The sequence below is a fragment of the Rhinolophus ferrumequinum genome, chromosome 19, assembly GCF_004115265.2.
Source record: "Rhinolophus ferrumequinum isolate MPI-CBG mRhiFer1 chromosome 19, mRhiFer1_v1.p, whole genome shotgun sequence".
NCBI classification, from domain to species: Eukaryota; Metazoa; Chordata; class Mammalia; order Chiroptera; family Rhinolophidae; genus Rhinolophus; species Rhinolophus ferrumequinum.
This window is the reverse complement of record NC_046302.1, coordinates 16,797,617-16,816,123: the sequence shown is the minus strand read 5'-3', so window position 1 is coordinate 16,816,123 and position 18,507 is coordinate 16,797,617. Positions and strand designations below refer to the sequence as shown.

At 36.3% G+C, this 18,507-nt stretch overlaps 1 protein-coding gene across 1 annotated transcript in view; it reads right to left on the bottom strand.

Moving 5' to 3' along the window:
* THOC1 (THO complex subunit 1) overlaps positions 1-17,788 on the bottom strand; it is a 47,395-nt gene extending 29,607 nt beyond the window's left edge. The window contains exons 1-9 of the mRNA XM_033087704.1: positions 17,572-17,788; positions 15,425-15,498; positions 15,270-15,330; positions 13,959-14,025; positions 10,242-10,360; positions 9,750-9,798; positions 9,251-9,346; positions 3,388-3,470; positions 617-690 (exon numbers count right to left, since the gene is read on the bottom strand). Coding sequence (XP_032943595.1) covers positions 617-690; positions 3,388-3,470; positions 9,251-9,346; positions 9,750-9,798; positions 10,242-10,360; positions 13,959-14,025; positions 15,270-15,330; positions 15,425-15,498; positions 17,572-17,625 — 677 coding nt within the window. The 5' untranslated portion in view covers positions 17,626-17,788. The remainder of the gene's footprint in view (positions 1-616; positions 691-3,387; positions 3,471-9,250; positions 9,347-9,749; positions 9,799-10,241; positions 10,361-13,958; positions 14,026-15,269; positions 15,331-15,424; positions 15,499-17,571) is intronic.
* Between the last annotated feature and the right edge of the window lie 719 nt (positions 17,789-18,507).

Here is an 18,507-nt window from a genome sequence, read left to right as displayed (position 1 = left end):
CCTGTGCAGACACAGGAACCTCTTCTTGATCTTTTGGAAATTCTTTCAATTGTAACTGATGATGATAACTTTTGTCACCTCAGACACCTGGAAGAATGCTAGTGAAAGTGTTTCTTCATACCTTCACTTTCTCTTACTCACTGCTTTTAACCAGCATTAAGAAGAAATTATTTGGAAAGAAAGCATTGGATTATAGAGGATGAGATGAGAAATAGTGATAGGAGGGGACACAGGGGAGAAAAGAAAAATTTCTTGTCCCTCCTGCCTCATTAAATAGTCAGTTCAATACCCAGAGGCATTGAGCCCACAAAGCTACTTGGAAGGGAGAAGGGGAGGAGTGCCCAGGCTGCTTGTAGCTGGTTTTTCAAATGTTATGAATATATATAAAGCAGACTGTTTAAACAACGAACTGTCCACACACAATTTAGAAACCAACTGATATAGCCCATTAGTGATTTAGGATTTACAATTTTAAGTAATATAAATGAAAGTTACAAATAAAAAAATACATAAGAATGATTTCCTACCTCTTTGTCTACCTTCTCACTCTAGTACTCAGTAAGTCATTAAGGTATTATCTTTGTAAATCAAGAAATCTGAACTACTAAAAACTCACCAAGTTGTTGGAGCTTCATCATCTCCCATTTCACCTTCTTCCACATCCATTCCTTCTTCTCTATCTTCAGTGTGCTAAATTAAAAAAAAAATGTACAGTCTGTTGTGAAGTTGTTAGGTAGAAGGTAAATGCTAAAATAATGTCACACACACTGCTGGACAACCATTAGTGAAGATGTCTAGTCACAGTAACTCTCTAGACCTACAGTTTAAAGCAATGGGAATTCTATGTGACAGGGATCTGAGAACTCAAGGGCAGTATGACAATGATATAAGATAGTCAATGAAGACAATGTGAAAAGTTTTAAGCCAGTATTTCTCCAAACATAGATTCGCTCTGGGAATAAAGGATCTATGGAAAAATACGTTTTGGAAATATATGAGGTGTGACCAAAAATACAGTGAATGTTTAAATTAAAAAAAAAAATTATTACAGTAAAAGACACATTGCCATTAATCCCCCACAAAATATTCCCCCTCGCTTTGAACACACTTATCCTCGTTCTTGCCAGTTTCTGAAGCAGTTCTGGAAGTCTTCTTTCGTGAGTGTCTTTAGTTGCACCATTGTGGCTGCCTTGATGTCCCAAATCAATTCAAAATGTTTTCCTTTCATGGTCATTTTGACTTTGGGGAAGAGCCAGAAGTCGCATAGTGTCAGATCCAGTGAATAGGTGGATGAGGACACACCGTAATGTTTTTATTTGACAGAAATTGCCACACTAGCAGCAGTATGTGACACGAAGCACTGTCATGATGGTGGATGAAGCAAAGACACTCATGAAAGAGGACTTCCAGAACTGCTTCAGAAAGTGGCAAGAACAATGGGATAAGTATGTTCGAAGAAAGGGCAAGTATTTTGAGAGGAATTAATGGCAATGTGTCTTTTACTGTAATAATTTTTAAAATTTAAACACTCACCGTAGTTTTTGATCATACCTCATATACAATGACCTTTTAGAGAACTGAGAAAATCATTAGTGTATTAAGGACTCTAAAAACTGCAGGAAATAACTCTTAAAGTGAATTTAAGTAGTTTTTATCCCGACCTTTAATTTGACCATGGAAATCCTCCCAACCCCCACATAGAACACTTGTTATCTGAGAACATGATAGGATATGCTGGGTGTCCAGCTCTATATTGAAAAAGATCAAAATAAGTTTACATGGAATAGTCTAAGAAGTACCTAAACAATACATAAAGGTGAAAGATAAGATTCTGAAAAATCTTAAGCAAAGTCAGTATCATTTCCAAATTGACAATGATTACACTTTAAGAAATAAATTAGTCTGATTAAGCTATAGTGAGATATTAGTTATGTCTAATTAATCTTTTAAACTTTATAACTTGCTCCTAATTGAAGAATAGATGCTGAATGTCCAGAAATTTACCAACTCAGGATTGTCTTCTAGATATATCATAATCTTTGAAAATAAAGTTGATTATAGCTGATGTCCTTTTCAAAATCAGTGGACAAATAATGGATTATTTAACAAATGGTTCTGAGATAGCTGGCATGCTGTTTGGAAAAAATGAGATTATAACTAAATTTAGTCCAAACTCCAGTGTTGCTGCTGGGTTTAAAGAGTTAAAAGAAAAAATAAAATCATAAATGTACGAGAAAAAAACAAAGGGACTGATATAATCTTGTAGAATGGAAGCCTTAGCATCACACAATAGGCCAGACACAATAAAACAAAAGACCAACAAATGTTAATATTATATGCAAATTTAAGTTTCACACATAAATACAGTTACAGGAAAAAGTATAAACTGAGAAAAAAATATATCAACATATGGTAGATAATAAATTAATAACATTCCATATGAGCTTCTACACATCAGTAAGAAAAAGACAATTCAACAGTGAATTGGGCAAATGGCATGAAGAGACAATTCTCTTCCTCAATGCTTCAAATCAGCAAAGAAAAATAAATCCCAATAAACATACAGTAAGTTTCCTGACTTCATTAAAAACCAAGGAAGTTAAAGTATAGATGACTTACTTTTCATGAAGCAAAGATTAATGAAAAAGATTAATTAACTTTTCATTAAGCAAAGTATTAATTAAGCAAAGATTGTTAAAAGTTGGTAATTCCCATGTTTGGCGTGAGGCTGTGGGAAAGTGGTAAGCATTCTCTCTGTGCCACTGGTGGTAGTATAAATGGGTACAGCCTTTTTGAGAAGTAACTGGGCAACAGCTATCAAAATCTGATATATGCATATACTTTGACATAGAAATTTCACTTATCACAATGGAAATACCTGCATAATATAGCAATGATATACACAATACTATTCACTATAATGCTGCGAACAATTTTTCACTGTTAAAGATTATCTAAATAGCCACTGACAGTGGACTGTGATGTATCCAAAGCATTATCATGAGCCATGAATCTGAGACATATCTAAACATCTGATGCAAAAATGTACCATTTTGTACTGCTAAAAGAAGAAAGTGAATTGCAGAACAATATGTATGTCCTCATTTTTGGAATAAAACTACATTATACAAAAAGTTCTGTAAGGCTAGACAGAGAATGTTAACAGTGGTTATCTTTGGGGCTTTGGATTATGGGGTAGCTGTACTTTCTATTTTAAATATTTCAATTTTGTTTGCATTTTTAACACAAAATACACATTATTTCTATATATTGGAAATAAAGGCTTAAAAATTAAAAAAAATTTTTTTAAACTTAGAAGACTCATTCATGAGTTATCTCAGTAACAAACTTATAAACATGTTCCGTTAGATCTCATATCAGCCTTACCTTCTGACCCAAGGTGCTTTCCTGCTCATTGGTATTGAAAACAGTGACATTTTCCAGATTAAACTGACTCTGCAAGTTAAGACCTATTAAAAAAAAAAAAAATTCAAAGCAAATCCACCAAATGCCTAAACTTATTTAAGAATATAACTTTGTTGTCATAAAACCAAAATATATAAAATGATAAATCCACAACTAAGCTAAAGATCAAGTCAGAAATACCACTCTTGGATTTTCAAATCCTTTGTAAAATTCATTTCTTAAAGGTGCCTTTAGAGTACATAGAATTCTACATACATTATAACAGAGTTGCTCTCTTATTCATGAATACTTAAGAACAATTTTATATAACGCAATATGTAACTTATAATTTTTCTGAATCAGATAAAAATTGTTATCAAAAAGTGAGAGTATGGAACAATATTTATGGTAAATATATTGTAGTTAATGAGAGCCAGGTTTCTCATTATCAGAAAAAGAAATTAAAAATAAGCAGGTCTACTGGATAAACTCAGAAGTACTAGTATAATGTCATGGTTTTTGCTGTTGGTCATTTAAAAATAGAGACAGTGTGATATGTAAGAAATATATACCTTTGGTTATTCAGATGACCAAAATATATTTCTCAGATGTATTTGGTCTTCATCCACAGTTCCTAGCTCATAGCTCTCAAACCCCTTAGAATTTCCTAAGTGATGAGAGCAACAATGCTGTTTCTCGTTAAAGGGGTGACTTTTGGATCCCAACCTAAGGGGAGAGGGACTGTTTGCCAATATAGCCAAATGGGTGGTTAGAGAACTGGAACTTTCAGTCCCACCCTGTGATTTCTGGGGAGAGAGAGGAGAACAGTTTGACATCAAATCAACTGCCAATGGCCAATGACTTAGTGAATCATGACTATGTAATGAAGCCTCCATGAAACCCAAAGGGACAGCTCGTTGTCATCTTTATTGGAGAGCTTCCAAGTTGGGGAACCAGAAAGCTTCCATGTGCCATCATGCTGGGCTCCAAAGCTCCATGAGAATAGAAGCTCCTTTGTTTGAGACTTCAGCCTATGTATCTCTTCATTTGGATGTTGATTCGTATCTTTTAATATATTCTCTGTAATAAATTGGTAATCCAGTACGTAAATGGGTTTTCTGAATTGTGAACCTTCATAGCAAATTAATTGAACCCAAGGAGGGGTGTGTGGGAACCTCTGATTTATAGCCAGTTGGTCAGGGCTTGTAACTGGCGTCTGAAGTGCAGGGCAGTCTTGTGGGACTGGGCCCTTTACCTGTGGAATGTGATGCTATCTCTGGGCACATAGACAGTGTCAGAATTGAGTTGAATTCAACTGATTGTTGGTGTGGGGAAGCCACCCGTAACCCCCCATGTGGGAAATGCGTCCAGGAACCCCTTTCAGATAGATATAGAAATAAATATAGATGTTTATGTATACACGGGTTTGTATACATACATAGCTTTCCTAGCTATGTTCACTAAGAGGGCCTAGAAGAAGTGATACCCCAGTAGCAATTAGCATATTAGCAGATTTTGGCTTCTAAGTGCCATTCTTACATAAAAAAAATCAGGCTCTTTGGAGAAGCATGTGATTTCAGAGCTGAAACGGGGAAAACATAAGATGAGCCTGGACTATCTTCTCATACCAGGAAAACTTGAAAGAATTCCTAATGGGCAAAACTAGAACAAGTTGAGTAACAAAAGTAAATAATGATACTATGGGATTATAACCCAGAGAATAAATTATCCATGAGTTCAGACTGAAATAGATAATTGAATTAATAAGTAAATAAAGGAGAAGAGACAAATTTTCCCTATAGAAGAATACCAATTAATAAATGTAGAAAGAATGAAAGAAATAGAAAATCACCACCAGGACAACCTAACAACAATCACTGAAGGCAAAATCTACTGATGACTATGTACTACTAAAATCAGTGAGCAAAGATGTAAGGAGAAAAAGAATATTTGCAAAGCCTCAAAGTATCTCCCTGCAAATATTAATTACAAAGGGAAAAATAGTAATTTTGCAGCAGAGAAATATAGTGATCAAGGATAAAATCACTAATAATAAGACATCAACATCATGTTGAAATGATGCACTGAGAAGGGCACACCATCTGTTGGCTTCTTCCTGCAAATCCATAAATAACCTTAATCTAATTATGAAAAACCTCTAGACAAACCTAAATTAATCCTACAAAGTATCTGTATGGAAGATGTTGAGAAAATTTGCCTTCAATGGCTGATGTTATCTTTTGTCTGTTAGCTTTTTGTTCCCCCACATGAGATACTGCATGTGGGGTTCCCTCACGTGAGGTACTGGCTAGTTTTTGTTCCCTCGCATGTGGAGGAATGCATGTGAGGTTTGTCTGTTTGGTCCTTCACTTGTGGAGGACTGCATGTGAGGTTTGTTCCAGATTAATTTTGAGTTGGTTTTTTGTCTATTTTGCCTGCATCAGCAGATGAGGTAGAGAAGTTCACTAAGTTATATCAGAATGACGTGACAGGCACGTTGCTAAGCTCTGGAAGGCTTTGGGCCGATGGTCCCAGGTGAAAACAGTAAGTATTGTTTGTCTTAATGAACTGGCCTTTCAGCCGGATAAACAATATTTTTATCAGAGTAACTGCCGGACCCTCCAAGAACTGGCGATTCCCTGAGGGGGAGGCAGGAACAAGGAGCTTGGCTCTAACATACATCTGAAAAAACATGTAAGACAGACCTCAGTTGGCAGTGTAATTTCATCTTTTGTCACTGGTGATTCTTCATTATTCTAGCATCTTGGAAACTTGTATACAACATGCAGCTTACAATACCAGGAGATGCCCTGACTTCCAGGCATGGACCTGGTGAGATCTGGTTGGTTCCCAACCTCCCCAGTGTTGTTCCCCACAGTTAGCCTTTTTAAGAACTTGTTAGCATTTAGGGAACTTGTATGCAACTTGCAGCTTGCAGCATCAGGAGACACCCTAACTTCCAGCAATAACAACAGCAACGCAACAATAGCAACATTCTTGGGAATTAACAAGCAGCAGTGGGAGACACCTCAGCTTTTCCCACTGAAGACCTGGCAAGGTTTTGATTCCTGACCTTTCCGTTGTTTTTCCGATGGTTTGGTGAGCTTTTGGCATCTATTGCAATAGTTACTATCCTATAAAATTTATTACTGCTTTTGGATACTCCCTACTGATGTTATTTGCGTATTTAGCCAAGTGACTTTTGATCAATAGTAAACATATGTTGAGATCTCTTAAACTTATATGTATATATACTCCTTTGATGTGACATTTTCATCAATGTATATAATTTAGTCTTAAACACTTTTACTTTCTGTCATTAGCACATTCTTTTAAGTGCCTTTGTTTTTTGCTATTACATACTGCTAAATAAATTGATTAGATATTGCTAATAAATTCATTAGCTCCTTTCTAGCGTGTCCTCTCCTCTCTTTACCCCGGTTGTCATTGTAATATCTGACCAGTGCTCTTCAAAAGTGTCAAGGTCACGCAAAAATAAGCAAACACTTAGGAACTCTCACTGATTAGGAAGATTAAAGCAACATGACAACTAAATGCAATGTGGGATCCTGGGTTAGCTCCTTAAATAGAAAAAAGAAAATAGTGATAAAATTGGTAAAATCCACACAAACTCTTTAGTTAACAGTGCTATACCAATGTTGATTTCTTGGTTTTGGTAACAGTACTGCAGTTATGTGGGAGGTTAACATTAGGTTAAAGTTATTTAGGTGTTTATTCTCTTTATTATCTTTGCAATTCTTCTTCAAGTCTAAAGTTATTTCAAACAAAAAGTTAAAAAAAAAGGCCAGACTGCTAGATCAAGTCATTAAGTTAGTGAACAAACCGGGCTGACCATTCAGCATTGACTACTTTAAAAAAACTTTGTCTATTCTCTATTTATTACTCAATATAGCACAAACCATAATTCTCATTAAGTTAAAAATTTCAGTCATACTTTACTACATTTAATGGGTGAGCTACATGTGAAAAAAGCTTTGTGTAGGTCTTGGGATATACCCTAAGTGAATTTCAAGCATGTACAAATGTGAAAAAGGAAAAAAAAAGTACTATAAGAAAATATCCCAAAATGCCAGCCTAACTTACATTAGGGTGCTAGGATTGATTATGAATAGTTTTTTTCCCTTCACTTTCCAATTTTCTGAAATAAGGTTGTGTTACTCTTATCATTAAAAAAATAAAGTATACTTTACTTACATATATGTATGTGTGTATATATATATATATTACATATATATATGTACATATATATAACATATATTTATGGTTACCTTTACCAATGTATTGTTAGTCTTTCAACTAGTTAATAAGAGAAAAAAAAAAGTGGTTTCTCCATGTCTTGTCAATTTAGAAATGCAGTACATTAAAAAAGATTGAAATTGTATTTTACAAAATGATGAGAGTGGAGGCTGGAGATAACCAGGAAGGACAAAAGAATGGCTGGGAATTGAAACCTTGTTCTTATGTCTTCTGTAAATTCCAGAAAAAGAAATCGCAGATCAGTATTTATGAGGAGGCATACTTCACTTCATAGAGATAGAGCCTTCATTACATAGTTAATTGGTGACCAGGTGTCTGGCACTATTCTAGGCACAGGGAATACAGAGGTGAGCAACATAAACACACTGAAAATGCCAGGTGGTGTTAAATGCTAAGAAGAGATTTGTAATCAGATGGTGATGATGTGTGACTGCAGTGGCAGGTTTAAATTAAATGTTCAAGGACAGCCCCTGTGAGGAAGTAAAATTTAAACTGAGACTGAGTGACAGCAAGAGTCAGTAAAGTGACAATAACTCACAAAAGGAATACAGCAGGAACACTTAGTGCCAAGTTCTGAGGTTCAACAGATCTTAATATTATAAAAACATAAAGGTGAGCTGCCTTTATGTTGGGGAAAGAATAGTTTTCCTCAATGGGGAAAGAATAGTTTTTTTTCAATATATGGTTCTGGGAGAACTGGGTATCCACTTACAAAAGAATGAAACTAGATCCCTATCTCACTCCATATACGACAACGAACTCAAAATGGATCACAGACCTAAATGTAAGAGCTAAAACTCTTAGAAGAAAATATAGGAGTAAATCTTTGTGACCTTGGGTTAGGCAATGGTTTCTTAGATATGACACCAAGAGCAAAAGCAACAAAAGAAAACAAATATATCTAAAACTTCATCAAAATATAAAACTTCTGTGCAGCAAATGATACTATTGAGAACATGAAAGGGCAATCCACAAAATGGAATATCTGTGAATTGTATACTCACTCAGTATGGGTCTAGTATCTAGAGTATAAAAAGAACTCGTATAACTAATTAATAAAAAGACAAATAACCCAATTTTAAAAATGGGCAAAGAATCTGAACAGACAGGCATCTCTTTAAGAAAGACATACAAATAACTGGTAAGCACATTGAAACCCATGCTTAACAATCTTCATTCATTAGGAAAATGAAAATCAAAACCACAGCGAGATACCACTTTACACCCACTAGGATGGCTATATAATAAAACGATAAAAGTGTTAGTAAGAATGTAGAAAAATGAAAACTTATGTGCACTGATGATGGGATTGTAAATGGTATAGCCTCTTTGGAAGATAGTTTGGTAGTTCCTCAAGAATGTTAATATGACACAGCAATTCCATTCTAGGTATATGCCCAAAAGAAATGAAAACACACATCCACACAAAACTCTGTAAACAAATACTCATAGGAGCATTATTCATAATAGCCAACAATTTTCTTGTTGTCATCATGACAGATTCTAATCCATTAAAAACTGGAAAAGATTTTCCTGCAAAGCATGTGTTTAACGTATAAAAGCTTACCTGATTTCTCAGATAAAGGGAAAAGCCTGGCCAAAAAGAGTTGAATTCGTCCACAGAACACTGTATTCTGGGATTTTGATAATCTTCTTAGGAGATCTAACAATATATGGAAATGAAGGTTACACAGAAGAGATCATTCTATGTTTATTACAACCATACCCAAGTTTCTTAACCAGTTTGTCGAGAGTATTTTCCTAACGCAGTTCTTAAAATGGGGGTAAAAACTAATGTCACATAAAAGCACTAGAAAATTAGGAATAAAGCAAGTTAACAAAGGCAAGATAAGCTTTACCAATTTTTTTTGGTTTTTCATTAAGTTTCCCAGAACAGGAACAGTTTAATTTAAAGTGAATGATCAGTTTTAACAAATCAGACTGTTATTTAAAAATGAAGATACTAATCTATGTAGAAAATTTTAGTACTTGTGTTTATTTCAACCACCTGTTTTTCTGGCCACATTTACATTTCAAAAACAATCATTTATCACTGAATTACTTACCATTGCACATACGTAGTAAATAATTTTTCCCAGCAGAATAGAATGTATTCTGAAATTAAGACAGAAATTATTACTAGAGTTCAGAAGTTGTTGCACATCCTTCAATAAGTTGCAAGAAGTAAAATATTAAAGAATACTAACATGCACTCAGAATCTGCTATGCCACTTTCACTTTTTTCAAGCAGATAACATTTTCAATAAAATACAAGTATTTTCAGATATGTGAAATAACAAAACATGATACTAAGAAGATGTTTTAAATATGTGAAAGTGTGCATTTTCAAGTAAATTGTTACTACAAAGTCAAATTTTATATTTCAAGTTTTTCACCACACATGATTCTTACTTGGCTCCCCCGAGAGTATTATGTAATTCTTTCATAGGACCAAGTGTTTGGTAATCAGCAATATTAGAAATACAAGCAAAAAAATCTATACTCAACTCTGAATCAACGGAGATAATGTTAGTAGAAAAGTAAACTAAGGCACTTACTGATTTCCAAGTAGCAACATTTTTTTCCACAAAAGTGAATATTGTGTCACACTGATCCAAAGGAAGACAATCCAAAACATCTCCCAACAACACAAATGGCGTAGATGCAGTACAAATACCTACAAGTGGAACACAAGCCAATTAAAAGTTTAAAATACTATTGAGTAAAACAGCCCATGCAAAATCATTCTGAAGAATATCGTAAAGGTACTTTGTCAATCCTAACAGACAAGAAATGGAGGCAACCTAAAAGTCCCCAAACAGGACATATTTAAGTAAGTTTTGGTATGTGCACTCAATGATGATGACAATCATTCTTCGTAATAACACTTTTAGAGCATTTACTATATGTCAGGCACACTAAGTGCTTTACATATACTAACACATTTAATCCTTATAGCACTATGAGGTAGATAATATTATCTCTAGCTTATAGAATGGGAAAACTGAGACACAGAGAAGTTAAATAACTTGTGTAAGTTCAAAGAGCCAGTAAGTGGTAGAGCTGGGATACGAACCCAGGCAGTCTGGCTGCACAGTCTGTTTTCTTCACCACTAAGCTATTCAAAAGAATATAATGCAACCAATTAAAAACGATGGTTATGATGACTATAGTAACTTGGAAATGCTTATTAAATAATGTTAAGTGAAAAGGGAAGGATTCAAAACTGTATGTATATTTCAGTTACAAAAATAATTTTTAGAAAGACTAGAGAAACTAAAACCATATACCAAAATGAATGATAGTTTTTTTAAGGTAGAGGAATTTATGACTAGCATTTTCCCTTTTTCTCATTTCCAAATGTTCTGAAATGTTGCTAACTTGCCTTTGTGCCTTAAAAAGATTATCTTCAAAAACAAAAAGGTTTGATACTGATTTCAATTATTATTAAACATTTAAAAATAATAGTATTGTTTCAGGGGAAAAAATAGTAAAGTAAAAAGTTCTTCATTTCTAAATTCAATGTTTAATCAATGTTTATTTCTAAATTCAATTGTTTATTAAAGCAATAAATTAAAGATTTTCAGAAAAGGTCATTTAGACTAGCTAAAAATATTTTATCTCCCCGCTCCTTCTTTCTTCCAGTTTAAGGTGATGCTAACACCTTAGTGTTTAAGAAAAGTAGCCACTTAAGAAGGTATGTAAAAAAATAAAAATAAATAAATTAAAATTAAAATTAAAAAAAAAAATAGAGGGGACACTGTAAGCCCGAAACACTGCATTAATATGTCATATTCTGAAAAAAGAAGTAATATCCAGCTCTACTGTGCACTAGTAAGATCACATCTGAAATGTGATGTGAGGGACACTGCCTAGAACTAGTGGGGGGCATAAAGCAGCTGATTTCAACTTAATACAAGAGAAATCAAAGAGTGAGCTCCATTAATGGGTATAGAGGCTGTATGATCACTTGCCAGGGACAGTACAGAGGGGAAGCAGGATAGGCCAGAGATGAGACTGGACTAGATGACCTCTAAAGTCCCTTAACATTTAGATTCTGTGATAGTATATGCCCTGGACCTCTGAAAGACGTGAAAGACATACTCCCTCCATTTAGCTGCAGTATAGTTTGGCCTAACTCAACTCACATTTGATAATTATAGAACTTAAGAAAATTACCTAGATTCTACTCCCAAAGATTCTGATTCAGTAAATCTAAGTTAGGGCTTGGCAATTTCATTTAAAAATAGAGATTCACTGGTGATTCTGATGAGCTGGGTTATAGCATGAGTCCCCCAGAACTTTCACAACCTGTGTCCCAGCCTCTACACGGCCCTCGGTGCTTCAACTTAACCTCGGCCACATACACCCTCTCCTCAGTTCCCAAACACCTTGCTATGTTCATACTTCCACGGTTTTGTTTACAATGCTTTTCCTGCCAAAGTAGTCTTCCTCCTCTCATGTGGCAGATTCCTACTTAATCTTTCGAAGCATAGAGTAGACAGCACATCTAAAAAACTCCCCTAACACTTTTAAGCAGGCCACCTCAGCTATGCTTCTGAAGAACACTGTACATGCATTACAGCACTTATCATATCCTCTTTATCTCTGTTATGTACACTTTCAGCTTTCTAAGGGTAGGCATTTTTGTATGTTTTAACCAGTAAAGTGACTGACACTGAATAGAAACTCATTAAGTATCTGTTGAGTTGAATTCAACAAAATATAGTCATGGACAATTTGAAAACATGTCACATAAATAATATAATCTCAAGAAGAAATTTTCCCCACCAAATTAAAATAAATAAGCATTTAAGTGTTCACTTACTATTTGACTAAGTTCCTAAGTCCTCATCTTTCTCAAACAAAGTAAAAGTTCTAAATACCGACTGTACAATTTCAAGTGTTAAAAACATTACCAGTATACAAGAATGACAGGTCAAGGAAATCAATGAACTAAGCAGACGCTGCAAACTGACAGAAACTGGGCAAGGAATCCTCCATCACAGAACTCATTTAAGTATGCTTAGTGAATGAATGAATGAATAAGCATCTTATATAAAAGTTTAACATGTAAAGCCAGAATTTATGAATTATGTTTAAGTTCACAAAATAGCTTGCTGCTACACGGGAAGACCACTTACTTTTTATGTTTCAGTTTTTGTAGGAGTTAAGTATCAAAATAATAAATATGTAAATAATGCTTTACAGATTAAAAGGCACTTTTCACATAAACTATCTGAATTAAATGAGTATTTTCACCAAATTGGATAAAGAACAATTCTAATGAACTTTTTTTACTTTATTTCTTTTTAAAGGAAGGCGCAGCTCACAGTGGCCCATGCGGGGATCAAATCGGCAACCTTGGTGTTATCAGCACCACGCTCTAACCAACTGAGCTAACCGGCCACCCCCCAGTGAACTATTTTTTCATTGGTTTTTTCCTACAAATATTTAATGAGCTCTTACTACATATGTGTTAGGCATTGTGTATTTATTATACTATATGTCTTTTAAAAATCTCTTGAAACTATCCCCCAATGCCCCTACTCCACTTCAATAGTTCCCTATCTAGTTTTCCTGCCAGCAGTCTCTCAAGCCAACTCTTCTTCCATTGATCCTCTTTAGAATAATATTCAAAGCCCTTTACAAATGATACTAACCTAACCCTCCTCCTTCTTTCCTCACCAGTTGCATCATCCTCTCACCCCTCTGCTCCACACGATTCTTTAGCCATGCTGAGGTTGGCCTTGGCATAGCTATTCCCGTCTGTTTCTATTTGACAAATTCATCATCCCTCATATCCCAGCTCATGTTACAACTTTCTTTCTAAGATCTCCCTGATTCCTTTAGACTCTGAAGTTGGGTCACTTCAACCACACTTCATTTCCACTTCAACCACAGTAATTACACCACAGTAAGCCATTTACAAGTCTGTTTCCTCCATTAGCCACTAGGCTCCTTATGGGCAGAAAATATGTTTTATTCACCACTGAATCTCCAAGTCCTAGCTTAGGACCAGGCACATAGTAGATGCTCAATAAATATTTACAATGAATGAAACAACTGGAAAACAAAGAAAGTGCTAAAACGGGTGCTGCATACTAGAGATGAGAAAGAAATGTGAGCTAATTTCATTGGGACACCTTCTTTGTAAAGGAAGTAGGCAGAATTTGATAAATGAACAAAATCAGTGGAGTGGTATAGGGAGAGTAAGTTTTAAACTAAAAAAAGTCATATCCAAGATTACTTTAAAAAAAGAAAACCATACTTACCTTCAGTTACTCCCCCAATAGCAAGAGAAATAATAGCTAAAACATTTTCACATGGTGAATGATTTATCTACCAAGAGAGGAGAGAAAAACTTAATTTACGGGCCACAGTTCAGACTAATTTAATAACAATAAAAACATCCTCTGACATTAAACTGATTATCACGAATATGGGATAAAAATTTTTTCACAGAGATAAAATTACTATTAAGATGAAAATGCAAAAAAAAAAAGAATAGAGTCGCTAATTGTAGAAGTACATGGCATAAGTATTAACAGGTGATTCACTTAAAATACAATGGTCTTAGGAAAATGCTTACATTAGCACGATTAAGGCTGTAAGCTCATCAAGGACAGAAGTGCTGAGGTCATAATTCAATCAGTGGCACAGGGCAAAGGCAGCGCCAGGGAATGGACTGTACTGGTGCATCAATATGTTTGAGAGAGGGTATTAATAGAAGGGACGTAGTGCCTAGGTTCAATAACATCATAAAAACCAGCATTTATTGAGTGTTCATTAACTCATTCTACACAACAACCTTGAAAGAATGGTATTTCCCTTCTCACAAACAAAAGTGAGGCTCAGTAAAACAAAGTAATTATCAATTTCTCACAACATGTAAATGACTAGCTCTGAAGAAGAGGAAAGAATGAGTTTTGATGCAGAATTGTTTGAAAGAAAGGGACATTATTATAGTCATGAGAAAAAGTTCTAGCTTCTCAGGACTCAACCTTCACTTAACCAAAAATAAACTGTTGAAACTTCTCCTTTCATTCGGGTGCCCGACCAATGGTAAATCGATTTTTCACGTTTGATTAAATTTCTCTACTGAAGTTGGATAGGCTCTATTTATTTTTTTTAAATGCTGATGAGAAGGATGCATACTGTAAAAAATGATAGCATGGAATCCTAGTTTCCATGTTGAATGTCCCTGGACTAGATCTTTTGTGCAACTACAGAATGTGTCACTGTCTATATAATAAAGCGAGAGGGCCCATTTTCAAATTCTAGTTCTTGCCCAGGAACACCTCACATCAACTTGGAAAAGGTATGAGTTCTTATACTCTTCACTTGGAGAGGGTTCTCTTCATCTAGTAAAACAAAGTCTTCTAATGATTTAGCATCCGTGCTGTCAAAATCCTTAATTATTACATAACTTCTATACTATGATATAGTCAGCTTTCGCAAAGTAGCAAGCTCATGCTAGAAAATCATATTTAAACACTCATTCTAAGAATAAAAGCAATTTAAAAAAATAACAGAATTTATTAATTTGCCAGCAACATTTTAACAATAAAGGAAAACATACTTACAATTTCTTCTTCTAGAACACCTCTGAAAGCTTGGTCAAGGGTACATTTTTTTTCATTTTCACTATTGAAAACAAAAGACAAGCTCCATTTTTTAAACAGCTCAGGGTAAGTATAAAGATTCAGGCAAGCATGTTTCATGGATACTAATGCCTTACCTGCCAGGTAACTGGGTGAAGGTATTCAACAATGGTTTGATATTTTTGTTGTTCAAGGCCTCTCTGGTAGACTTCTAGAAAAATAAATATAGCAAGTAAGTGGAAAGATTTTTGCTTATTAATTACTGAAAAACATATAACTCATTAAATCTAAAAATGTTTATAACCGGGAAAAATTATCCATCAGTCATTCTATCGGTAGTTTTTATTCAAATGCCACTTACTGACATATAGACTCTCATCATGTTAAACCTGGAAAGAATTTCCTAGCTAGACTTTCTCATTCCAATTTTTCCCTCCTACCATCTCTTTAAATATCATAGTCATGAGAGTATTCTGCTTTTAAAAAAAAGTCTCCAAATGGCTCCTCATTTACAGACGTTGGTTTTGAAGTCTGATAGCTCCTTCTCAAGGTCCTTGAGAAGGTTATCCCACTCAATCTATCCAACCTTATTACCCACTACCCTCTAACACATACTCTCCACTAAGGTCAAGCCATTTTTTCCCTATTTTTCTATCAAGTACACTCTAGTGTATTTACACATTCATGTTGTTCTTCCCACCTGCTTATGCAAATTTTATCCATTCTTCAGGACTCATCTCAAGTCAGACTTCCTTGAGTGAGATAGCTTAGCTTGTTCAGCATAGTCCCTCACACATAGTAAACTGAACAAATACCTGCCGATTGTCTTAGTCATAATTGAAAGACAAAAATACTGAAAAGTCAATTCATTCTGTGAAAATTCACATATGATTCGAACAGTCATCTTATTACCTCACAGGAGTTAGATGGAAATGTCCATTCCTGACTCTGCCAAAAATAGGCTGTGTCAATCTGGGCAAACCCCTTAATGCTTCATTTTCCTCACCAGTTAAATAAAGGGTTGTTGTAGATCCTTACTACCAGTAGCAGCAGTGGAATTACCTGGGAACTTGACAGAAACGCAAAATCTCACATCCCATTCCAAGCCTACTGAATCAGAATTTACATTCAACAAGATCTCCAGGTGATCCACCACACACTGAAGCTGGAGAAGCAGCAGACTAGATGATCTCCAATTAAATGGCCCTTTCCAGGATTAATGTGATCTTGGATTGTCCTAACAATTACTCTTAGAATTTCAAAGCACCAGTATTACAGCAAAATGCCCAGAAAGAAAATCATTCTGATAACATAAACTAGATATAATCTGGTATTAGAAAAACAAACTCAATATTCTATGAGGAAAAAAATAACCTGCACACAAAAAACTACTTACTACAAAGAATCAATTTTCTTTCACAGAATTTTCATTCTGGCATCACTATAACTATGTAGGCAGTTAAATATGTGAGTAGCTGAATGATGACTTGAAACATTGGCACAAATGCTAAAGACAAATAACAGTCAAATAACTTAGAACAGGGGTTCTTTGTGCTGGGTGCTGTATGGGTAACAAAAAAAGAATACTGGCTTTGAAGTCAGAAAAAAAACAGTTTAGTAAATCACTTAACTTTTCAGGGGCGTGTGTCTCATTTCTTTCTCATCTACGAGGGGATAATAAAACCTAGCCTACTTCACAATGCTAAGACTTAAACATGAAAACGCTCTGTAAGGTGTTTCTCAAATGCTAAAGCTACTCTTCTCCAATATGTAGGAATAAATGACATCTGACAACCCTTTTCAAACTGCTCTGTTTGTCTTTTCCCACTTAGGATCTCTTAGGAGTGAGACACTGAGGGTTACAGGTACGGTGAATAGGCAGCCGGAACAAACCACCTGGCAACTAGGAGGCGGGGCGGGAGCCAGTCCTCTGGGCTAAAACCACTCCCGCCCTCCTCTTTCCCCAGCTCGCTTCCAGTTCTGGAGACACCTGCCCGGCTAAGCGAGCGCTGCAGAGGAGCTGGACCGGACGAGAGAGAGTCTGAAGATGAGCCCTTCATGCCGGCGACCAGAACGCGGAATGGAGGAGGCGGACCGCAGAGGATGCGCGGATGAGGCAGGTACAGCGTCTTTTCCACCTCCCAACCCCCGAAGCGGCCGGGAGCCAACGCTGCGGCTTACGCACCTCTGTCTCCGCTTTACCTCAGAGCAAAAGTCCAGTAATTAGAGAGGAGGGCAAAGAGAAGCGCCGGGTCAGGCTTGCACCCTCCCGCTTTCTGCTCACCGTAAACCGCGTCCGCGCTTCGGGTAAACTGAAGAGTGGCGGTGTCGGAGACATCTTGGCTGCGCGTGCCCGCCACCGCGCTGCGGCGCAGGCCGATGACGTCAAGCCGGGAGCAAAGAGATTACCGGCTGCGTACGCTGCTGGAGCGGCGTGTGAGCAAAGGGGAGGGGCGGCTGGCAATTAGGAGCTTCTGTGGAGGTCAGGTGGGCGTTGGAAGCCAGAGTCAACCACACAATGCCCTGTCCCGGTTCGTGGGTAACCTTTGGGGTGACGGCATAAGGGCGGGGCCGCGCCCTGTGAGCTCTGCGCTGCAGGGCGGGAAATAGGTCCTGACGCGCACCGCCGTGGTTTTCCGGGTTTGGGGAAGCCCTAGGTAGCTTAACGGGCGATGCGGGAAGGTAACCGCTGCCCGAGAATCCAGGACAAGGAGGTTATCTAGGAAAGCACCAGGCTGGGGAAGTGTTGGCAGTGGCGGTGGGTCGCGGACCGCGGTCATGCTCCAGGAAGGAGTAGTCTCAGCTCCCGATTTCTGTATCAGCTCTGTAGTTCATAGGCCTTGTAGCAGCAGTAGTTCACCCTTCTGTGAAATAGAATCAGTACTTTCGTATTTTGCCGTGTGCTCCTGTGTATAATGTGCACCCACGTTTTTGGCCCAAACTTTCAGGGAAAAAAAATCTTTCGTTTACATTTTTTAATTCAAATTGTTATTTGTTCACATTTAGGTACTTGTTTTTTGTATTATAAAGGAATTTTAGCATTTATATTTTTAACATTATGGTATAAGAAATTTTATGTAACAAATAATTACAAAAAATAAGAACAGATACAAGGTACGAGAAATTTTATGTACCGGTAACAAATTTACCATATTTATGTATCACAGAAGGCCAAGAACTCTTGGTCGTTGCAAGTTCATCTTAAGTTCAACAAAACTGA